The following is a 25086-nucleotide window of genomic DNA, read 5'->3' as shown; positions in this document are numbered from 1 at the left end:
TGAGTTTTTGTGTTTTTTTTTAAGTTTCAGGATGAGCCATATATACTTGTTTTCTCTGCTTGTCTCGTAGCTTTCCAGGTGCAAGGTTGAATTATTTCTTTATTGCTTGAATAAACTTGTATTACCTACAAAGAAGTTCACAAAGTTAGTCCTCTCTTGTGCATTAGTATGCTGTGGCATCACAAATAGAGTATTAGAGTATTTTCTCCCCTAATTTCTCATGTAATTATGTACTTTACGTACAGATAATGTCAGCCCCCTGCTCTCCCTTCCCTCTCTCTTTATGCCAGCTACTAAACAGCGCTTGTGAAAATTAAGGTGGCGTCACACTTTTGATCCTTTTGTAACTCATTTTGACACCGTCAACCTGTGTTGGGCTATGAGCTTGGCCAGTTCTGCCTAAAATCATGCCTAAAATTCTTTCACAGTCAATTACATGGAAATCTTCCAACATCCACCGCCTCTCTTCCCCCCTGTCCTCTGTCTGACTTCCATAAACAAGTGTCGTCTTTCCAATGACCATGAGGGACCGGCCTCTGTGAATTTAGGTCATGCTCATTCGGGTCGGGGAGGAGGGGAGGGGAGAGGGGGTGGGAGGTGGCTCACGGTCCGTGTGAGTCACGCTAACTCATGTAAATGCCTTTCTCTTGCCCCATCCTACAAACACACGGCCGAGCCTGGAAGCTTTAACTATGGAAAGGCCGTGCCGCTGCAGGACAATGGAAACAACCCTAGAGACATTAGTAGAGTGATGCTACAGAATCAGCTGTTGAGGTGACTTCAAGTATCCATAGGCCTTCGCTTCAAAGACATTAAAGAACCAGCCAGCCAACTCCCTTACATAAGGCCCATATAAGCCCCAGCTATTGTGTTGCCAAAACAAACGAGGCACGGAAGATTTAAGCCTTTCTAATGCCGTGAAATTCCTCTCGTGGATTACACAGCAATGTTTGTCTGAGTGTCTAACAAATGAGTCTAGATGCCTTTTTTTGCCTTGACACGCTCCTTAAACCTGACCTACTTCTAGTGTACATGTCAGTACTTTGCCTGCAGAAGATCTGACAAGATGATGTTAGTGCCTCGCTAAGCTTCATACTACAGTTCAGGCGTCTTGGTTATGTCTAACTATAGACAAGAGGGGATAATGACAACTGAGGATAAGTTTCAATCCTAACCGGTTTTAATGTGCATTACAACTCGGTTGGAAGCTTGGAGTGAGATTTAGAGCTTAGTCAGTTACTGCAGGGAAGAGTTGTGCCAGCCATAGGCTTTGATTTGCTTTATTTGTTGACTTAAAAAACACATTAAAAAAGAACAATAAACTCACTAAAATCAACAATAAAATCATCAAGGATATCACAGTAAAGTCAGAGACCTTTATCCGTTATGGTCCTCATGATGTAAAGATGGGAATGCAGGTTGGCAAACTGCATTCAACATTAGCAGTAACATAGAAACCATTAAATATTAATCTAATGTACAGTGCCAGAATTCCATTGTATGTTTCTGCTGATGAATGACCTTGTTGTGTTGTTCGGCTGGTTGCTAGTTGTTTACTTAGCAACCCAGATAAAGCTGCTAAGACCTTAAAACTAGACCAAGATAGAAAGCCTGCTGGATATGTGGACTTAAATAGCAGTTACGCAATAAATAGATGACCAGAGACCACTGAGAATTTTTTTACCCAGCGATTTTTTCTTTTATTTATGAAGATGTTTTGTGAAAGTTATGAGTTACCCAGGTGATTTTCTTATACTATAAACTTAAACCCCCACTATTCAGCCTGTCTTGAAATTGTAAAATAACTAAAACATTTACACATTTAGGTCAACCTTCTGATACTTACTGTACCTTTTCTCTCTCCTCTCCCTCTCTCTCTCTCTCTCTCTCTCTCTGTGTTCCAGCTCGTCAGCCAGAACAGGGGAGACGAGCGGTTCTGCAGTGCCAGGCCAGTCGAAGCCCAGCGGGCCGACCCATAAGATCTGTTTAGTGTGTTCGGACGAGGCTTCGGGGTGCCACTACGGGGTCGTCACCTGTGGCAGCTGCAAGGTCTTCTTCAAGAGGGCCGTAGAAGGTTGGTCCCACACACCTACTGACCTTTCTGTATCCACTCACTCACTCACTCACTCACTCACTCACTCACTCACTCACTCACTCACTCACTCGGTACAGACGAAGGGCCCCACAAAAGACAAGAATAGAACTAATGTAAACTTATTTTTAATCAATTTATTATTGAAAAACACCCATCTTTTTGCAATAAATTATTTCAATCTTGAGTCATGATCACCCCCTCTACTCAGTCAGGCTATAACGGGCTATTCTACTTCTAGTGCGATTTTTGCCACTTGACTTTAAGCTCATTTTCCTTGCTGCTGCATCCGTATCTGAGAGAGAAGTTAAAAAAATAAAATAAGCATAGCTACCCAAGTTTATATATAGAAAGGATGGATTAAAAAGTGAGAGAGTTGGGATTCGGGGCCCCCCATGCTTGCCTTTGCCTAGGGCCCCCAAATCACTAAGTCCGCCCCTGGTAAACACTGGACACTCAACTCACGTTTGATAGTATTTCTATAAATTTTTATTTTTGCTATAGGTTGAATATGCACCTTGCACTGTTTGGTGTGTGAGAGGACATGTTATGGAAAGTTAGAGAACAAGTTAGGCAACAAACAGACATGCGTTTCCTTTTAGATTTTTTTTTTTGTTAGCGCCCCATCATTTCGTAATGGATCGTGGCCGTATTTACACCAGGCCATAATCAGAGTCGCATATTCATGCCGGTGTATTCTTAATTAGGTGGCCACAACATTGTACATGTGCACCTAGTAGCAATGGTTAGCATCCATTAGCTCTGTACATTTTGTCCCAAAGATTCTTATTCATTTGAATTACATGAGATTAGCTGTTCAGCCTGTTGCACATCAGTGAAATGTCTTACTTCTGTCTCGTTTCTTAGGTTATGAAAAATAAGGTTTTTATTTCTCAAAATCCAAGGTTATGGAGGTACCGTAGGGTTGTTTTGGAAGCTTAGAAGGCACAATCCATGTACTTGCACTTTCATGGGTTTGAATCCTAGTTCTGACCTTTTGCATGCCGTCCTCTCTCTTTCTCTTGCCTTTCCTGTCTCTCTCCACTGCATGCTATGTCTCTAAGCAGAAATGCCTTAGAATAGTTTTAATAAACAACAAGGAGCTGCAGAAGATATAGCCTAGTCCTAAAATATTATTACCAAGTTCCTATTTCAATAATGGCTAATTTGTCTTATACAGGGATAGTACTATAGCTTGTAGGGGTAAGAAATCCATTGTTTGCTTTGCTTCACATTTACATTTGATATGTTTTGCTGAAAAGGCAACAAAAGTGAACTTCCTTTGGCCAGCATTGACTACCGTATCATCTGTGGCTGAGTGTGTATCAGGACGCTCGGCTTGAATATAATCGCCTCAGCAAAAGATGGGAGGAGCAGGAGTGCATCTGACAAACAACAAGTGATTAGTTTTGAAGGTCTCCATGCATTCCATCTCTCTCTGTTCTTCCCTGCCTCTAGCTGTTTCTATCTATTTCCCCTCTGTCTCTTTTCCTCTCTCTCTCTCTCTCTGTTCTGCAGTAAGTGTTAAAGGTGTGAGAGATTCCTGAACAGAAACAGAGAGCAGTAGTAGATTGCCAGGTAGCTGGCCTCAGATCTGACAAGCCCCTCCAGTTTTCGTCACTAGAAACTTAACTAGCGTCTTACCTACTATTAGTGACGTGCTGGTCAGCTTTATTTGGACCCACACCCCTCTGACACATTTTGAGAGCTGATGCAAACTCATGCAGCTTGGTGTCACACAGACAAAATGATCAGCTGCAACTGACCCAAATACCGAAATTATTAAAAACATTAAAATGGAAGCAGGCAGTATTTTAGGTGGCCTGACAAAAACTATAACAAGAGTTTTATCCTTGCCCAGCAGGTCAGCTGGAAGAGAAAAGGAGACCAACATTCATGTTAGCTTAGCCAGGATCGCTAGCAGGTTAGCTGACTAACCAAAAAGTATAGCTATTTTCAAAAAGCAGAACCTAAAATTTAGTGATTTCAATTGTAAACATTAATGTATATTTATTTTATCGGAAGTCTGCCTTTCCCAACTACAAAAGAGTTCCTGCTGCCCCACTTCATAGCCTTCATAGCCTATAGCCTAGCTTAGCAAGCTAAATAGCTAACAAGTTTAGTAATGAAAATAAAAAGTGACGCAAGCATGTCATTATCAAGTTTTAGCAGGCTTTCTGGAAAGCATGTTACTGTAATTGGATTACTATACTTTCTACTATTAAATTAAATCACTGACATGCCTAAGTTATAACTTCAACATATTTTGCAGATTTGATCAACCACTCTCATTTTGTTACTGACCCAAAACTGCCAGAACTGTATGAACAGAGCTGAACCACACTAGTCACTTAAATGTATGTCCCAGTTAGCAGGCAGTAGATGTCCTTTTCTCTGTTTTCATGTTCACTATCTCTCTCTTTCCTTCCCCTATACCTATACCCAGAGCAGCTAATGAAATCATTACACTCAGTCACTAAAATTATTATTAAAATCATTATTGTCAAGGTGAGGTGATGAAGTGTTCTCTAAGGGATTCCTGGATTTGTGCAACATTTTATGGCTGAAACATGGCTGGCGTCTGATGGAAGAATATCAATTTAATGAATAGACATCTGAAGACACTCTGTGGTCTTGTGTACACAGTATGGTTAGCGTTTATGGCTATTATTGTAATTATGTGCAAATAATATTAGTTTAGTTAGTATCATAAAACTTGGCCCTGAATTTGAATACAAAAATAACAGATATTAACACTTGAGTTGTTCTATGATTGTTCTCTGATTCTGTCATATAGGCCTATTATCTAGTGTATCAACTTTATTATTGTGTTGTGCTGGTGTAAATGACCACATAAGCGCTCAAATTAAAGTGTTAAGTAAGTTTCATTTTGAATAGAGCTGAGAGTTATATCTGTTATTTTTGTTTTTCTCCCCCTCTCCATTCTCCGGTCGTTGTCTCTATGGTGAAGGATGGAGAGCACGACAAAACACAGATGGTAAATAAATGCACCTTTAATAACAATAATAATAATAATGATGATGATGGTAATTCCTTCGCTTCTGCTTTACCCCATGTCCTTATATTCTTTCAGCACTGAAATATGACCAATCTACCTAGACACATATAGCCTCTCCTGCGATCTATTTGTTAATGCATGCATATGATTCTGATTTGGTAATTCAAATCAATGTAAATTGCCTTTCAATGATTTTGTGTTCTTCAATTCTTGCTTGGAATGTTCCTCCTCACCATCACCTGTCATTTCAGGCGGTAAATCCAATAATAACCACACCCTGTTTCTAATCAGGCCTTTTCTTTTGCACCTGATCCACATTAACCTGCTGTGATCTAAAGTTAAAAATCACCTCTTCACGTTATTTGCTTGTGCTGGGTTTTCTTTATGCATTCATGTACTGTTTGTGTCTGTGTGTTACTCTTTCTACTGATAAATGTAGTGAGGCTATGACCAGGTGCCTTCCAACCAATCCTGGTCCGTTTTTTCCAGGTCAACTACCTAACATTTTTCTCAGCTTCGGGATATCACAGAAAGTAGCTCAAATCAGTTCCTCTAGGATTTCAGACTTCTGTAAGTTATTGAAACAAAAATCTGTTTGGTTTTATGTTCTTCTGCAAAAATAAATAACTAAAATTGCAAAGTAATTTGCAATGTTTTTCTGTGATTACTGGCAGAAAAAAATGTGAGGATTGGGGAAAATGGCAAAGTGCTTTGACTGTCTGCAATAAAGAGACCTGTTTATTTAAATGATTTAATGGCTTGTATCGTTTAAAACTGAAGATTTGTCATAGTTGCAAGCCCTTGAAATACTTGTGAGGTTTGAGAAAAATAAAATCCCAGAGGGACAGCTAAATGGAGAGCTGAACATTTTTATTTCAATTTATAATTACTTACAAATATTTTTTAATACTAGTAAACCAAGAAGTGATTTTCTACAGAATGTTCTTCTTAATGCAGTCTTATTGTGACCTTGGACCGATAACTAACCAATTCAGATTGAAGCTTGATGTGGACCAGCAACACGATTTGTCAGAACCGTATATAGGACACCATGTGGGAGAAAAAAAAAAAAAAAAATTCCTCTCACCTATGTGATTGTCCAAAACATTGCATGCAGCCGCGCTGCAGAGAGCATGACACCTGCTGTGTTAGCTGTTGCTAAATCAACACTACAGAAAATACGTTCACCTCTGCTACCCATCACCACACAGAGCTTGGGAGGGCTAAGTCTAGACTTGCTAGTTGTAACACAAACAAATAGTGGCAGAGGTGCCACAGTATCATATGGTCATATTGTTATGACCATATGATACTGTGAGAATACTAGCATTGCCCTGAAGCAACTCTACAGGAGTCCTGCCGCTGATAGCTCATGACCAGCAGCAGCTCATTCCAGTACTGTAATATAGCTAACTATTTCATTTCAGCTGTCATACTACAGAAATCATGCAAGTGATAGCCAACAGTGTGATCTCCAGGACCTATAATAGTACTAGGTAGAGACCTTTGACCACAGATAAGTCAGAAAATCAGGATTGAGCAATGCAGAACTCATGCTAGTGTTAGACAGGAACCCAGCAGCAGCACACCTGAAGCCTCGCCAGCCGGTGCTGGCGGGCGCTGCCAGGCCCTCGTTAGCAGATCAGGCCAGGATTAGAGAGAGAGGATATCAGTGGGATTCAGCTGGCACTTTTGATGCCACAGATGGCTGTTTACGCTGTTGTTTGCTATGGCTTCCTTTGATAGCAGTGATGGCTGCAACTGGCAGCCCCCAGGCCGCTATCTTGTTGTCGCACCCCATAAATGGGCCCCACAGATTAATTTCCAGGCTCTATGTGGAATAATACAGTAGTTGCCAGTGCATAAACTGATTCTGCCTGTGATTTTGGCAAATTTGTAGAGTAATACAATAATAATGATAATAATAATAATAATTATATAGGAATCAAGACATGTTTTGGCTGTTTTGCCTGCCTAAATGTGCAACTATAAACCTCTCTATCAATCTAAAACTGAGTACTGAAACTTTAAGGCAGGCTTGAGTATTAGTATTCTTAAACGTTCATGTTTTTAAAGCAGCTGTTTAACAGTTGGTAAGTGGTACATACACCAGTCTTCTCTGTCATCATGAATAGTAGACTAAATGGTAGGCATAATGTGACAAAACCCCCCGAAGCTCATTAATCACTGGTCCCATGTGTATGCATGTGATCTGAGCATTAAGTAACTAATAATATTGCTTTTTACAATTATATTACACCATACTATACAGTGTTTAGTGTGGCTTTTATAGGTTTTATGGGTGTGTTAGTATTCACTCCCTTGTTTTGGTACATAAAGTGTGGGAAAACATACAGAAATAACAGAAACACCACATCAATAAGGACTTTAAATATGAACCAACTAAATCACAATTACAAAGGCAGCTACATAGGCGAGACATATTAAGTTGAATGAAAATTGGCAGTATATGTCAGCTTTAAAAGCCACTAATTGGCACTTTTATGTTTTCTAAGCAACATGAGGCAACTATAGTGTCAAATAGTTGGTGCCCAAATTTTAGGTGCATCGGTCACAAAAGCTGCAAAACTGAAAATTATGGACAAACTACATCAGCAAAGGGAAACGGCGGTTGCAAGTCAAAGCTCACCGACAGACATAGATGGACACAAGAATCGTTTCTTATCATCACAAAACTATGGCTTCTAAAATTACACAGAAGTGAACAAGCACCTGTGACACGGTCTCAACAAAACCTGTGGCTGGCATTTATGTCAGGGCTGCCGTTCAGAAACCGCTCGTATCCAAGGCCAATGCACAAAGACGCATAACCTGGTGTAAGGAGCACACAACCTGGAACAGAAAAACGTAATATAGTGTCCTACTGTATATCTGGACGGCTTTATGTCTGGAGAAAGCCACCAGACGCCTTCAACACACAATGCCTGCTACTAACTATTATCTATTAAGCATGGTGGTGGATCTGGAATGTATGGGCAATCTCGTGGGAGTCATTAGGTCTGATGATTGCTCTGCATGGTTGTATAATCGCCTAGAACTACATGCATGATATGGTGCAAACACATGAGATGATAATGACCCTCGACACACCGCATAACACATAGTTCAGGATTGGTATGACACCATTGCCAGCAGGATTGAGGCCGCTCTAAAGGCAAAGGCTGGCCTTAGTCTTTATTAGGCACTTGATATTCATATATTGTTCAGTGTCTCTGCTATTCTGTCCACCCCTCCTGTAGGATGTACAGTAGTGATATAGGAAAACATATTGCACAGTGTTATTTTGGCATTTTAAGGCACCAACAGTATAATTGAATGCCCTTTAGTTCAAAAAGCTGCATCAAACACAGTGAATCCCACAGGCCTGTGATATTTCAAAGATCAGAGATAACAGTGTTTTATGGTCCCAAAGGACATTTTGTGGAGGCTCTATTCACTGTGTGATAGTTAAGAGGGCCTTTCTCAGCCACTGTCATTTTCATTTTACAGTCAAGCAGGATCCTCTCAGTGTGTATGTAGGCTAAATTAAGGTTTGATGTAGGAGTATAGGGAGATGAAGTCAACATTATGTCTAGTGTGATTCTCTTAGCATTACATTCTAAATGTTGATGCCAAGTTGTAAGAACAACCTACATGGAAAGACTGCACATGAAACAGTCTCAGGGTTATAAATCCATATGCTCATTTATGGCATCAGCTGCTTATGCCAGTCCTGGCAATGTAAAAGCTATGGGGATCTGCTCTATAATGGGTAGTGCTATTATACCAGAGGTGGCTAATGAGCTAGCCTTCCACTTTATCTCCTCATATCTAATTGATGGTGGGAAGAGTATATTATAATTTAGTCATCCAGTCATCCAGAAGAGGCTGGTGCTCTGGTTCATAGTGACTATATGGAATCCGGTAATTGGAAATAACTTAAAATAAAATGCGAAGACCTATAAATGGTTAGAAGTAAGTGGCAACTTGGATCAAGTGTACTGTAAGTGCAGGTAGAGGAGTAGGTTTAGGAGAGGATGAGGGCATGGTGTGACCTGAAGAAATGTATTTTGTGTCTATGAAAAAAGATGGGGAGTGACTCCAAACTGAGGTAGAACAGTAGGCCTGGACAGTAGGCAGAAGGATGTAGACCTGATGGAAGTATCAAGGGTTTAGTAGCTGTAGAGCAATGGTCTATTCCACTTTACATGTATGGGAAAACACAAAAAATCATGCGAAAGTTTGAAAAGCTCTACAAATTGATCGTTCCTGAGATAGACTGTGTTACATTCACATTTTAAGCATTTAGCTGATGCTCTTATGTAGGGGTGCACCAATCGAGTGGCTACCGATCATACTCGGCTGCTAAATGTTTTAAATACGTCATCAGTGATCAGCCGATCTCTGTCTCAACTGTCCGATCAAAAAGTTGAAATCGCAGGATCAGGAAAGCGGTCAAACGTATGACGTAAAAAGCCTATTTGAGGCAGTCAGCAGAACGTTGGTGGCGTTGGCATGTTGTCCATCTGGCAATGACAGTTCATTTCTGCCGAGTTTTGAATTTCATAGCCTATGATCATAGATTAGAACCAGTTTAACATATTGGACAGAAGGCAGAGCCTATGCTGCTGCAATGAAAAACCTTTCATGTGCCACCAGCGGCAATAGGTGAGTAAGCACCTGCCATCAAGCACACAATAACAATAATCACTATGTTTGGATAACCCTAACCTGTGATGGATGGCCATGATATGTCATGCAGCCATAAGAACAATTTGTTAAACACAGTGGTATATTCGAATTTTACTGTTCATACTTGCTGTGCACTTTTACATGATTTGCCATTGTTAGTAGAAAGTCTTGGTAAAATGTATCATTTAAATTGGCTATTGGGTCGGTGATCGGTCGATCACACTGTTAAAAAATCGGCAATCTGAATCGGCCCCAGAAAACCTGATTGGTGCATCCATACTCTTATCCAGAGTGACTTACAATATTAATATTATTACCCTATTGTCAAAGGTGTAAGACAATGAGTGATACATCTGCAATGTTTAAAATTTGAGGTTTTTATGAGTTGGATGGGGAAAGTATATGCAAAGTAGCCTAAACTGGCATCATGGATCTAGATTATGTGTAATATGAGGAGGGCTACTGTAATTTGGGCTGAAACTAATTTAATAACAGATTCAATTTCATAATTTTTGGTCTGCAAAAAAACCCAACTAATTTTCAAAGCGGTGCATTGCATTATCAAATTGGGATTTTTCAGTTCTACCTACTCACTGAATTTAAAGCAGTCCGAGGCCAGTAGCATCAGCCTGATGGGAGCAGTAACAGTAACTGAAGGATGTGGTGAAACCAATAGAAATAATTTGCCATGACGATGGTGATTTATGGTAATCGCTTTCTCAATCGCTGCCTTTGTGCTGTTTTCCACTGCATTGCATGATCAGAGCATCAGATATAAGGTACTTTGGCCGGTTAGGTGGTGACTCATCTGGCACATGAGAGGAGATTCTGGTTAATCATGGCATCATGGCATGACTTTATTACATAGAATAATGCTTTGTCATAGTTGAACTTTCAGGTGACCTTTCGGAGCCTTTCAGAACAAAAAAAGAGCGTGTGAGATGATTTAATGACAGTTTGCTGGCCTGCTTGGCATGACATTACAGGACTTCCCCTTATTAATTCTGTCTATTAGGCTGATAATGTCTGAGACTGAACTCAAAAGGATGTGTTGATGCAGGAAAGATTAGATTCATATGACTCTCCTCAGGCTCCCTCATACAAGAGCTGCCTTTTTCTCCTCAGTGATTAAGCCTAGTATAGCCACAGCACTAAAAGCAGGACACTGTAATGTTGCACTGCAGCCTAGGCTACACTGTTATTCACCTTAACTGGCAGTTTACATGACATGTGATAGATCTTGCAAGTGGTTTTAAGATGAAGGATTTTTAGCTGCTTATCCGACTGATCACTAATCAAGCCCTCTCTTAAGACATGGAAACAACTTTTTTTTTTTTGTTTGTTGGTTTTTGAGAAACTGACACATCCTCATGTTAGTATTTGTGTGCAATGCCACAGTGCAACTCAGTTTTCTCCAAATTACACGCAAACTATTCCCCAAATGACATGTAAGCTATTCTGTATGCTTTACAGTAAGAGTAAGTACTCTATGATAAAATATGTGCAGGCTTCAGGAAGTGGAGGTATCAACACTAGAAGGATGTTAGAGGTTTTCCAGGTTTACCTTGGAATCAACAGGTGGTTACTGTGGTCACAATACATACTGCTCAGGCTAATCCTTCTCAAACCTTCTTAGCTTGCTAATAACTCTCCCTTTTCTTCTCCTTCATCCTCTCCTCCCTACAGGACAGCACAACTACCTGTGTGCAGGGAGAAACGACTGCATCATTGATAAGATCCGCAGGAAGAACTGTCCGGCCTGCCGCTTCAGGAAATGTCTTCAAGCCGGAATGAACCTGGAAGGTAAACAGTGGCACCGATTCAACCTGGTGTCAAATCACTATTTGAGATGTGAATTATTTTTGAAGTATTGGTTGATCTCGTCTGGCGTAATGGAATCAAATGAGTTGCCCATCTTCCACTCAAGGCAGTTGAAGGAAGATGGGCAATTGATGGGGATTCAAACAAATTAAAGGACTTCAATTAATAGTAAACCACGTCTGCAGCCATTATATACTGGATTCCAACTAATGTTGTGAGACACTGCCAGCCATCACATTGAAACTCTTATTCCCACTTGATTAGCTCGATGACATGCCCAATCTCAGATCAAGTCATCAGTGCCTCCTGGCTCCTGAAGTTGGTGTTAGTATCAGCTTAACGTAAAGCTTCCTCCTCCTTAACCTTGTGTTCCAAACTAGTTCTACTAATAATCCTACTATTGGCTCCTGCGAATTTTGGCTGATTCTCTGCCTTGCCACTCTGTGCTGTGTTACCCCTTTCAAAATCCTCCTACAACGCGCAACAACAACAACAACAACAACAACAACAACAACAACAACAACAAAGCTAGCCGTCCAGCTAACAGCAGAACATTAACAGAAGAACGCTAACAGGTTTATGATGGAAATAGATTGTGTTTGTTTCCTGCGTCAGTAAAACTGATGCCACAGAGGCGACAAACTTCTACTTTCTCAGCAGGAGTTTATCTCCATTGCTGACTTGCCTGCACACTACCATCAGTGCAGGTCAGGACTCTTCTCAGGTGTGCATGCTAGTTCCACAACAGCATTTCTCTCCCTGACACTATATTGGAAGTCACCGTCTCCGTGTCATGGGCTCAGCGCCGCCCAGGATGATGGTGATTGGTTGCTTGGTAATCAATCAACCCCAACTGTTTTTTTTTGTTTTTTTTTGCACTATCCAAGCTCAAAAATGGGTTCTGCCAGACCATTCTTCTGCTGGCTAAGCGAGATTAGTAGATCAACAGCAATCAGTCACTCATCAGTGTGTGTACGTGCGTGTTTGCATGTGAGTGTGTATGTGTGTGTATACATTTGCGTGTGTGTGTGGTGTTCTGTACACGTGTATGGGTATGCGTGACAGATGGAATGAGAGAGAGAGAGAGAGAGAGAGAGAGAGTGAGACATACACTCACGCGCTCACACGCACATACATTCATACACAATCCAGTGCCAAGTCCAAGTCCACAGCCTTGGATCAGGTAACAAGACAAACCAGCAAGGTCTGGACAGAGTGCACGATCGACAGTGAAGTGTGTGTCGAGGTAAAAGTGAATGGACACAGGCTGCAACAGGTGAAGCACTCTGGCTGCTGAAGGCCTTGGTGTTTTTTGTGGACAGGTCCTTGTGTTCATTCACCTGATGCTCCCTTTGGGCCATGAAATTGCAATGATTGGTTTGTACAAATCAGTGTGTTGAGTGAGATCAGAGATAGAAACAGTGCTGTGTGTGTGTGTGTGTGTGTGTGTGTGTGTGTGTGTGTGAGAGTGTGTGTCAGAGAGAGAGAGAGAGGTGTGAGCGAGAGTAGTTTCTGCACTCTGTGTGTGTGTGTGTGTGTGTGTGCGCGAGTGTGTGTGGAAGAGAGTGATTTGATGGACGTCAGTGCATCAGCAGACAAACTACCCCAGACTCCCACCAGAAAGGCTCTTAGTTGCCATAGAAACGCCAGGAGAGGAAATTAAAAAGGTAGAGAGTAGGGAAAAAACATGTTTTTTCATGGTAACCTCTCAACCCCTGACATGTTTTGCACATTTAGCCACAGAAAATGTTGAAAAGATGCCCAGAGAATCCGTACAGGGTAAAACAGGATATATGCTGTTGTCGTTGCTGTTTTTACACAAATGTGTTCTTTTCTAAAGAACGCACCAAAAAAAAATAAAAAATAAAAATGTTGTGAAATCTTTGCTCGGTGTCATACTGCTTCATAGAAAACTAAAGACTCGATTGCTTAATGCTGGATACAAACCAGGCTGTTGTGTTCTGGCGATACTCTGGTGCTTTGAGTTCATGGGGTGCAAACTGGGTGCAAAATGCGTGACATTCATTTCAGTCTTGTTGTTGCCTTTCTTCTCCTGTTTATTACTAATCAAGTAATTCACTGATTAATAAATTCATCCAGTTGTTTTAATCACAGGTCTGCCCCTTTTGATTTTCACACCAGCGTTAAAATGTTGCTCTAAGTGTATCCACGTATTAATCTAATCTCTGTGAACTGTTTTCTACTTGGATCTTTTACTTTGCACCTGTGTTATTGATGATACATGAATATTTTAGGTAAAAAGGAATAGATCGTTTTTACTTACACTGTCTGGGCGCTGCTGTTTTGACTGTTTTAAAGTCCCCATGAATTGAACTCCCATTACTTTTACTTCTTGGAAAACATGGTGACGTAAATATAAATTTCTAACCAATAAAACCATCAGATTTTTGAACAGTCCCGCCCCTCCGCACCCCTCCCATCAAATAAAATTGCCTTTCTCTCCCTGACTCATATTCCATTGGTTTAGACTTTTGAATGATCCCTCACTGTATTATGCCCCGCCCCGACATCCTGTTTCAACAGGAAATATATCAAATCAAGGGAGTCAAAATGCCATTTCATGGGGTCTTTAAGCTTTTTCAGCTGCTGTACATAGAATATGCTCTGGATAGGAGGGTTAGGCTCTTGTTTCACGTCCCTCTCCTTCCCTCTGTCCCGTCCCACCAGCGAGGAAAAACAAGAAGCTGATCAAGATGAAAGTGCAGCAGTCGTCCGCGCCGTCGGAGCCCGGCGGCAGCATGCCTCTCCCGGTCATCCCCAAGTCCATGCCGCAGCTGGTGCCCACCATGCTGTCTCTGCTCAAGGCCATCGAGCCGGAGATCATCTACTCGGGCTACGACAGCACGCTGCCCGACACCTCGTCGCGACTCATGACCACTCTCAACAGGCTGGGCGGACAGCAGGTCATCTCCGCAGTGAAGTGGGCCAAGTCGCTGCCAGGTAAAGACACGCTCTTTAACGTTTGTTCAGCATCTTTGGTTTGGTTTAGATGCGTACAACTGGCCAAGCAAGGCACATCACGGACAGGGAAAAGGTTTGTCCGGTTTGTAATTGAGACCTAAAGCATATGTAGTGAAGTGGGCCAAGTCACCGATGGGTAAATAGGACACCCATGTTTGCCAGTTTTGGCGCATGCAGCTGGTCAAGCAAGGTAAATCACTTTTAGGTAAAACAAGGGACAGTTTCTTTGCTTTAGAGATCCATAATAAGGAGGTTTAAGTCACCGCTTGCTAATGAGGGACAATTTGGTTAAAGGAAAACCTTAACATTTGCAATTTTACTTTATTTTTCTTCATCAGACACATGCTACGTAATGCAAAAATGGTTTCTACTTTTGCCCTTCAGTTTCCCTAACATTGGCTTGTCAGCGTTGGTAGCATTCCTCACTGAAAGTCAAGTATATTGCTAGCCAGAAGTTAACTAGCGAAACAATGTCAAATATTTGACAAGTGTCTGGTGAAGAAATGTAACTAACCATAATCCAATTCATGTCAGTGTGTTCTTTGAAGTTTTCTGGTATGTAGCAAGTGAAGTGAGTCACATTTGGAGAATTGGTCAATGGACTATCTTAATCTGTCCAGTGGTGGCCATTATAGAAGTCCCTCTGTATGCCTTTATGCTGCAATGTTACACAGTAAAATCTAATCTGTATACTGTAAAACAAAACTACCTCTCAGCCAACTAGTCACCAGCTTCTTTGTAACTTCACACTGCAACAAAGAGAGCAAAACTTTAATTTTGCAAATGATTCCTCTTGGCAATGCACAAAAGTAGTTCAGCAAGCATGGAATAAAAAGCGCAACTTCTATAATGGCTTAATCTGTAGTTACAGACTGAAGAGGAGGATAATTGCGGCTGATACAGGAACAATTCACTTTAGAAACCCAGCCTTTCCAAAGTACTTGAAATCTTGTCAGGTCACGACCAAGGTTAATGTCTTTTTAGCTGTGCAAATGAAGTGATATTCCTCTAATCTAATGAAAAGCATTTTCTTTTTCAAGCTAATTTTCTTACAATGAGCAGCAATTGCCCTTCTTCATCTGACAGATAATCAAGTCAGTGGATTTATTATCAGTGTCATTGACTTAGAAATAGTTGCGAGAGAGAGCCTATTTTGGATTATTGCATACGACACTATCACATTGCCATAGTTCATATGTGTTGAAGATGCGACTTTTTGGACTAGGTTTTCAAAATCGAAGCAAGTCAGTGACTCATTTACTGTCTGTATAATGTCTCAATTCCATTATACAGCACCTGCAGTGTTATAGTACTGGTGTCAGATTGCACATGAACTCATTTGAGGGCATTGGTGCTACCAAATTAAAATGTTCTACTATGTGAAATATTACTTTGATAGAATGGTTTTGTTCTCAAAGGTACACAAAATGTCTATTATACTGAAAAGTATTGCTTCTGGGGAATTATGTTAATCGTAAAATGTTTCCCTGAAAACTTGTCATGTTATCCCTGGTACTAATCACAACATACTAATGTTATCAATCACATGGGAATAGAACTACATGCAAAAATCAAAACTGGAATAGATAGGTTTCCTGTGTGTGATGTAGTGAATTCTGAGCCAAATCATTTGAATTGCATTATTTCAAAAGTAGTGGACAGTTCACAGTACAGGATTTCTTCAAATAAGGGATATACTTGTTTCTTACAATTGTGTTAAATGGCTTAAATCCATGTGTTGAAGTCCCAAGTGAAAAGGTAATTGCTGGGTCTGTAGGCTACCTAATATCCTTTCCGCGGATATGGAAACAAAAGAGTTTGGAATTTGAACCACCCATACTAGTTTCTAATCATGAGAAAGGAGGCACATGATGTGGTAATCGCCCCAAGTATTCGCCCGGAGCCTGTGTGCCCTCATTTCTCCTCTGAGGTGGGCCAACACTACACGACTTCTCGCACTAATCGTTGCTGTTGTTCACACCAGCGCTTTAAGATTGGGTTTCTCTGAGAAAAGCTCCCGGCAAAACAATGACATTAGCCTTTTACCCTGATTTTCAAACTTTGTGCTTGTGACAGTATTATGAGAGACAAATCTGATCAAAATCTTGTAGTGTGTGCATTGTTCATAGCTGGCAGCTTGCCAAGGAGATAGTGAAGGGAGGCTCTTAGGGAGGGTCTTACATAACGGAGTCATGGTTTAAAACAAATATAATGTGAAAGGACGTTTTATGTGCACTTCCACTCTTGAAGTCTCAGCAAAGTGGAAACGATTGAACTGCAATTTAAGTCCAATTTGAACATCGACTTAACTAGATCCTTTTTTTTTTTTTTTTTGTCCTGTTAGTCTGCTTTGTGTAAGCTGGCTTGATAATTATGTGTTAATAATGGAATATGGATTGAGTGCTTATTACTTTCTCATTTTTACTTTTGTTCATTAGCATTCCTCTTACCCAGCCAAGCTTGCTGCACGCATCTCTCTGAACTTAAGTTCAGCAGTTTAAAAATATTTAAAGAATGGAAATAGTTTCACATGCTACATAATATGCAGTGACCCTCATAAGTCAACCGAGCTCCATAAAAAGGCTTAATCTCAGCATTCTGACAGAAAGAAAATGTGCAGCTGTCATAGAATCATGAAACTATTTATGACTTTGACTAATAATCTTTTAAGAATAATCTAATATATTTTCAAATGTAATAATTCAGGGGTTTTTTTGGTTTCATGTTATTAGCTGGTCATTTTAATTACGTTTAGTTGTGTGTGTGTGTGTGTGTGTGTGTGTGTGTGTGTCTGCCTGTCTATGTGCTTGTTTCTATGTATGTTTTATGTCCGTCTGCTCACCCATTCCTGTCTGTCTGGCTTTGTGTGTGTGTGTGTGTGTGTGTGTGTGTGTGTGTGTGTGTGAACGTACCTAATCTGACCTTCTCAGGCTTCCGTAACCTGCACCTGGATGACCAGATGACGCTGCTGCAGTGCTCCTGGCTCTTCCTGATGTCCTTCAGTCTGGGCTGGCGGTCCTATGAGCAGTGTAACGGCAGCATGCTCTGCTTCGCCCCCGACCTCGTCATCAACGAGTACGTACCACAGCCTACCGGCTGCTCTATATGTATTCTTTCTTTCTTCTATTTAGGCCGACATTTAGTCAATGGGTTTGTGTAGCGTTTCTTCGTTTTATTATATCAGTCTCACTTCATCACTTGGCTTGCACAGTCACTCATCCATCTATTCATGACTAAGCTAGACAAGAAGAGTAGAAGTCATATATTTTATCATAAGCTGCCTAAACGCAGAGCACCGATATTATGAATTTGGCAAGTTTTGATGTGGCTTCAGTTTGTGTGTTAAGATGATGTAGAGATTCACTTTATTTGTCACTTGTGTCATTGTCTTCAAAAGGGGGTTAAAATGATTTCTGGCCTGACCCACCTTCCACCTCTCCACCTGGTTAAAGTGATGTTGACCTTTGTTAGTACCTTGGGTTGTGTAGCTTCCTGGCCATGATATAACCCCAAAATTGGCGATTCTCTGTTATCTGTTGCTCCAGTAGAGGCGATTGGAGAATTGTGTTTTTTTCTCTCTCCATTCACTGCCATTAAATGGCAAAATAGGTCTCAAAATCACACTTTTAGGACATAAACGAACATGAACAAAGCAGATTCTGACAATATATAAAAAAAAATAGTACTGTAACATACTGTAACTCCGAAATCAGGAAGAATGTTGGTGTTACACATGTTCAAACTGAAAAGTAAAGACAGCAATTCACTTAACCACACATGAGCGACAGTACTAGCTTTTTTACGTAAAAAAAACTTTTAAAAAAAATTGTCTTGATCTGGAGTCAAGGTATTACAAATATCATGGTACAGTAAACACTGAGAAGAGCGCAACCTTTCATCAACTGTACACCGATGCTCTATCTACTTTGTGGCCATGTGTCCCATAAGCTACTAAAACTAGTGGTTTGTTTTTCGGTGTTGGGATGATAAACGGTAACAAGAGCATTAGTAGTTGTAATAGTAGTCGCTGTGGTAGTAGTAGTGCTTTATTGAGCCCACAGTGGGGAAAAATCCCGATGTAATACACAGAACAAAGCACAACCAGGACGGGACATTATTCACACAGACAGAGCAGAATGCATCGGTAACATACCAAACCTGCAGTAAATAGCTATCAGTGCGTGTACGCTACTAGACGGATGGCTCAGGTACGACTCCAGCACCTTCATTAGAAAGCCTCATTACACCAGGAACCACCGGCTGTAGAAATTGATCGTGCTGAAAAGCATTGCTCCTTACCGCAGGCGTTTTAAGCAGAGTCCCCAGAGTGAGCTGGAGGAGGCAGAGGCTCATCCGTCATGAACTAGGCATTAGTGCGGTTCCCAGCTATTTGAACACACATTTTAAATACCAACCCAACATCCCACCATCAGAGAGAAATGATACTGCTGTTTTATCTCATCCGTCTTCGTCTGTTTTTACTCGTCAAACCAACTCAATACTTTGGTGTCCCACAACAGGCGTTTCCTTTTAGCCAGTAGATGCTTTGGGGAGGCGCTGGGCATTGCTCTTGTTCTTAAGTGACTATTGAAAAGTTGTGTGAAGCGTGGCGCTCTTTTGTCAAGTTTGAGTATAAAAAAATAAAAAATAAAAAAAAACCACGCTGAACTCTCAGCGCTGACAGGACAGAAACATCCTCTCCGTTGAAAATAAGGAGAAAACGAGTCCTGTGCAGTGAGGAGTCGTTCCCAACGGGCACGCAACCTCGGAGTGGGGGAAAAAATAGATATGAAAGGTGAAGAGGTCACTGCCAATAGCGCTGCGGTTTGACGGAATGGACAGACGGCTCTGAAACCCGAGGCTGTCTGGAGAAAGTGCTGTATTGATTTTAGCGGTAGAAAGTAATGTGGGCTGTGTGTCGGTGGAAGTGAGGTGTGAAAGCCCATCAGGACTGATTTCACAGCCCGGTCTGCTCCTGCTGGGCCGTAGCACTCCACCGCCACGGCTGTTTATTGAGAACTGAATAACAGGAAGAGTGAATGAGTTTTCAGTTTAATCAGCATGTCTCTATCTCTCTCTCTCTTCTTCCTCCCCTCCCTCCTGCTCCTCCTCTCTTGATTTCTCGCTTCCTGCCCCCTTCTCTCCCTCTATCTCTCTCTCTTTCTACTCCTTTCCTCTCCATTTGTTCCCTTCCTCCCCCTTCCTTCACTCCCTCCTTGCCCCCCCCCAATCTCTCCTAATTCCTTTTCTCCCTCCCTCTCCTCTTCCCTCCCTCCCTCCCTCCAGAGAGCGTATGAAGCTGCCCTTCATGACTGACCAGTGCGAGCAGATGCTGAAGATCTCTAATGAGTTCGTCAGACTGCAGGTGTCCTATGATGAGTACCTGTGTATGAAGGTCCTGCTGCTGCTCAGCACAGGTAATGGAAAACGCCAAAACACGCCGCTGCGACAAATCACAGCGGCGTTTTTCAAACTTTTATGCCTCGCAATTATTCTGGGATTAAAATGGATCCGGAAATTACTTTTTTGTGCTGTTTCCTACAGTATGTTATGCTGCCAAAGCCTTTGCAAGTATATTCAGCCTTGCATTGTAAGGTAGTCTAAATACATCACAGGTGGGTAGTAGATTATGAGTGTAAAAACCAATCTTTGTAGCCTGGATGGCTCCAAAAGTCAAGTTTTGCTTGAAAATGTTTGGAAACCCCTGTACAATAACAATGCAATAACGTACAATAAACTAAATTTTTCGCTGCACCACACTACACTATAATTGAGGAGTCTGCTGCTCCAAACATGCACTCAATCAAAACTATCATTATATTTCTCTGTAGTTGAATTATGAGGAAATGATAAAGCAACTAAAAGCTTATATCCTGTGTTCTGTGTACATACTGCTGAGATGCTGGAAGAAAAAAAGAGATTTATAAATAGATGTATCAGAGAGTCTAGATCTGCAGTTAGGAACAGCATTTGTAAACTTAGTATTACTTTATCTTGTGTGTGTGGTGCCGGGTGGCTGTTTGAGTTGTGTGAGTACTGCAGAAAATCAATGAAGAGTTATAGTTTCATATAGTGTGTCCTCAAAGGAAAAATCCACCCTAAAATTGTTTAAAAGAAAAACAACAGCTTTTGACGATGTACTTTGGGTTCATTTTGTTGTTTGCTGCCGTATTTCTGTTATTTTTGTGGATAACTGACCAAACATAGGGTGTGACGTCACATCTAGATATTTCTAGCACAGCTACAGTGAAATTTAATAGGAGGAAAGTTTTCATTGATCTAAAATATTAACGGTAAACTTCAAGTTTTGGTGTCAGTCTTGCTTTTTTTACTCACCATTTTGCACTTACGTTCAACAATCACACAGAAGAAGAGAAGAAATGGCAATTCTCCACTGACAGTAGCGTCTATAGACCAGAATGCAACACAGACACAAGACATGTTGTGTTTGAGTAAGGGGCGACTTTCACTTTTTCTCGACTGGAAACTCTTGCTGTCTATCTGTTGTTATCTCTCTCTCCACCTTCACGTAAAACCCAGCTGGATGCAACAAGTCCAGGCCCGTTCTCTGGGGGTTTGTTGTTGAAAGGCATCCTGGGAAATGAAGGAAAACTGAAATAGAAGTAGACGAGGCAGGTTGAGGGGTAGTGGGTACAACAAAAGTAAATTACAACACAAATCTTGGCGGACAGCTGGGGCTTTTCCAATCAGCAGGAAGCAGTTGTTACTCCCACTGTGTCTTGTAACCAAAGATTTGCTTGCAAAGCTTGTTTGAAACTGTTCAACAAAAAGTTAAATAAGTACAACAGCAACAAGTCAGTCTCAGGCTCAGGGACAATAAAAGACAGCTTGCCATTTGGCTTGCTATATAATTATCACCATCTTAAATTGCCCTGAAAAGCATGAAAAGCCATTACAAAACCAAACGTCTTGCCCAATTTTGTTAATTTCAGTTTTGCCGACTGAAGATTGGATTTAGCAGAGAATTATTCTTTCTGTTTTACTCCAAATGAATTGTTGAGGAAAGGATGCACTTACAGGGTGATTTGCGACCAGTGATTTCTTGCATGACTTGTCTCAAATCAGTTAAGGTCGTTGGAGGGCGGAGTTTTAACTGGTCAGGAAAAAGTAACCCCTCACTTGCTCTCTTGTAAAAGAAAAGAGTTACAGAAGCAGCGGGCTACTATTCCAGCTCTGTAATCATCACCATTAAAGCCCCGAGAATAACACTAAACAGCACGAAAAACCATTACCAAATCCAACTTTTTGCCCATTTCTGTTTATTTCAGCTTTGGTGATTGAAAATTGGATTCACAAAAGCATTATTCCTTCTGATCTACTGATTACTGGTTGAGGAAAGGATGCACTTTAAGGGTGATTTGATTGTTACGCAGAGGAAATGGCATTTCCATACCGAGCAGTGGGTTGTATTTTTATGCCTGGGAGCAATTTCCAGCTGGTTCCTGTCGGGGAAGAGAATACTATCAGGACAACTTTGGTTTGAGCTGGCTTAATAAAGGTGTTAAAGTGTGTGTGTACACGTACACGTACGCGTGCACACACACACACACACACACACGCACAAATTACAGTCACCTAGGGGACAGTTTGATTTATTAGCTACTTCTTAACTTCAGAAACCAGACTATATTTTCAAATGGATTCAACATCTGCACTACAAAATTTGAATAATTATAAAAACACAAGAAACTGGGCTTGCTCTTCCAATAACACCCAAAGCTGTGTTAAATCAAAATAACACTTTCTCAGTTATTTCATACTAAATAATCCAAGGGCAGAAGGCAGATTGAAAAGGAAATCTGGTTTCACTCTTTACAGAAATCACTGTCTCCCAGCCAAACCAGCAAAAGCACAGCGCAGAGGCCAGTTAGCGCTCGCACTGCGGTATCGCCCGTTTATCTGATTATGTAAATGGGACAGTATTTCACCCCGCTCCTGCCCCGTGTGGCTTTGCATAATCTCTGGTCCAGCGAGCGCGGTCTGGCCCGGAGCCGGAGGCCAGGCTGCTGGGCCCGGCCCAGGTGGAGGAGGGACACAGAGGGAGGAGTCCTTGGCGTCCGACTTGGGCATTATGACAACTGCACACGGGTGTTGTTTTAGACGGTTTGCATGGAAGGCAGTGACAGCTACAGTGAAAATTCTCATGCTTTATGATATACATGCCAAGTTTCTGATTTGTGTGCGGTCTGCGTCCACCCCTCTGCTCCTCCTACGCCTCATCAGACAGGAAACACACTCCGCAGCAGCCATTGATGTTACCTGTGGTTTTGCATATTTTCCATTGGCTTCAGCTTGCTGGTTAGGGTGTGTGTGTGTGTCTGTGTGTGTCTGTCTATGTGTGTGTCTGTGTGCACACCAGGGTACACACTCTTCTTGTTCTTGTTTTGCAGGTGAAAGTGTCCAGTTAGATTTATGTTTCCGGAAACATGTTTAGAATTGCAGCCATACCTACGACCTGTGTGTGTGTGTGTGTGTGTGTGTGTGTGTGTTGTGTGTGTGTGTGTGTGTGTGTGCAGCAGAGTATAAATAGACTATAATAGGTACAGGTTGAAACAGATGTGTAAGCGTGCATCACCAGCTATTTACATTAGGAGGTGTCCAGATGGGAGAGCAAACTGTGTCCTAACTCACAAATGGGTTGCATTGGGTGCATTGTAAGGAGGTAGAAGAACAATTTAATTTTACTGTTATTTCATTCTCTTGAAGATAGCCCAATAAAATAATCTCTAACAGCGTTTTCACTCCCTCCACTGTTAACTCCCTGTTATAGATTTCTGGATTAAATCATATCTTATAACAATGATCCTTGTAAATGGGGGGTTCCTGGGACAAAATCAAGCTGGCATCCATGGTCTAATATGAATCTATTTTGAGGGTCCTTATCATGAAAAACTAGGAGCACATGATCCTGATAAGGGTTTTTTAACTAGTTTGTCTGACATCACCAAGGATCCGCTGATGAGTTTAAGGGCTTCCATTGCAGATACAAGGTTGAATCTAACTGTGTAAGACAGCTAACGTTAATTATTTTGTCTGTGTTTGTGTGTGTGTGTGTGTGTGTGTGTGTGTGTGTGTGTGCAGTACCAAAAGACGGTCTGAAGAGCCAGGCGGTGTTTGACGAGATCAGGATGACGTACATCAAGGAGCTGGGGAAGGCCATCGTCAAGAGAGAGGAGAACTCCAGCCAGAACTGGCAACGCTTCTACCAGCTAACCAAGCTACTGGACTCAATGCAGGAGGTGAGGAAAACACACACACACACACACACACACACACACACACACACACACACCGAGATACACACACCTGTTTTTCCTCTTGTATGTTCTATATGGGATTTGCTCTACGTTATGAATTGAAAAGTATCAAGAGCATTTTAGAGATGCGTCATGGCTTTTTTTTTTAAGGCTTTTCTGTACCAGCCAGGCTATTTTTTCCATATGTTATTGGTTCAGGTGCATTAAAGCTGCTCCCTAGACCAGCTGAGTCACATAAAACCCAGAAGACTCTACAATCTCAGATCTTATTAGTTTAGTTTAGTTTAGTTTAGTTTAGTTTATTTGCACATTTTTTTTAAAAGAAAAGTCAGACAGAGAAAAAGTAAATAGAAATAAAGTTACATGTGCAGTTGAGGTAGAAACCCACTACGGGCTTATCTAAAAACCTCACCTAAAAGAAAGAAAATATATATATATAAATTAAATTTTAAAAAAATAACGATACAAAATAAAATATCAATTAACATGCATATCTTTTACATGCCTAATCACATTGTAAAAATTAAAATAATATAGGCTGCTATAAATAACGGCAAAAAAGGTTAAAAACAAAAATCAAGATTATTCAATACAACATTTTTTTGACATCAAAGCACTTTTGAGTCTCATTTTGTATATAGACAAAGACAAAGAATCAGTCAATAAGTACAAGTTTGTATTCCATAATTGGACTCCACGGTATTTTAACGAGTACTGTCCTCGAGATGTACCATACATTGGTAGGTAAAGGTTATTGATTTGTCTAGTTGTATGAAAATGAACTTGAGAATCACAAATAAAAAACTTTTTAAAGCTTTCTGGCAAGAAAAGTAATGTATTCAATGTATTTTGCTCTGATCGCAGCTTTCTTAGGCACTTTTCTTCTCCTCCATCTCCCTCCAATCTCTTTAATGCACAAGTAAAGAAGTATATAGCTAATTTCAACAAAAAAACAACATAAAGGGTCTATAAGTGTCACTGACTGTGTCTCTGCCCGCCTGGGTGTCTCCTCCAGATGGTGGAGGGTCTTCTCCAGATCTGCTTCTACACCTTCGTGAATAAAACCCTCAGTGTGGAATTCCCCGAGATGCTGGCGGAGATCATCACCAACCAGATACCAAAATTCAAAGACGGGAGCGTCAAGCCTCTGCTGTTTCATCAGAAATGACTGCCTTAAACTGTGAAACGATGCCTTAAGTCCC

General features: G+C 41.1%; 1 protein-coding gene across 1 annotated transcript in view; it reads left to right on the top strand.

Annotated features, from left to right (window-relative positions):
- LOC139920029 (glucocorticoid receptor) overlaps positions 1-25086 on the top strand; it is a 71965-nt gene extending 46879 nt beyond the window's left edge. The window contains exons 3-10 of the mRNA XM_078286463.1: positions 1905-2074; positions 5064-5090; positions 11490-11606; positions 14313-14585; positions 17537-17681; positions 19893-20023; positions 23709-23866; positions 24900-25086. Coding sequence (XP_078142589.1) covers positions 1905-2074; positions 5064-5090; positions 11490-11606; positions 14313-14585; positions 17537-17681; positions 19893-20023; positions 23709-23866; positions 24900-25052 — 1174 coding nt within the window. The 3' untranslated portion in view covers positions 25053-25086. The remainder of the gene's footprint in view (positions 1-1904; positions 2075-5063; positions 5091-11489; positions 11607-14312; positions 14586-17536; positions 17682-19892; positions 20024-23708; positions 23867-24899) is intronic.

This window comes from Centroberyx gerrardi, chromosome 11 (genome assembly GCF_048128805.1).
Source record: "Centroberyx gerrardi isolate f3 chromosome 11, fCenGer3.hap1.cur.20231027, whole genome shotgun sequence".
In the NCBI taxonomy this organism is placed as follows: domain Eukaryota; kingdom Metazoa; phylum Chordata; class Actinopteri; order Beryciformes; family Berycidae; genus Centroberyx; species Centroberyx gerrardi.
The sequence above is the reverse complement of the archived record's forward strand: the minus strand, read 5'-3'. Positions and strand labels throughout refer to the sequence as shown.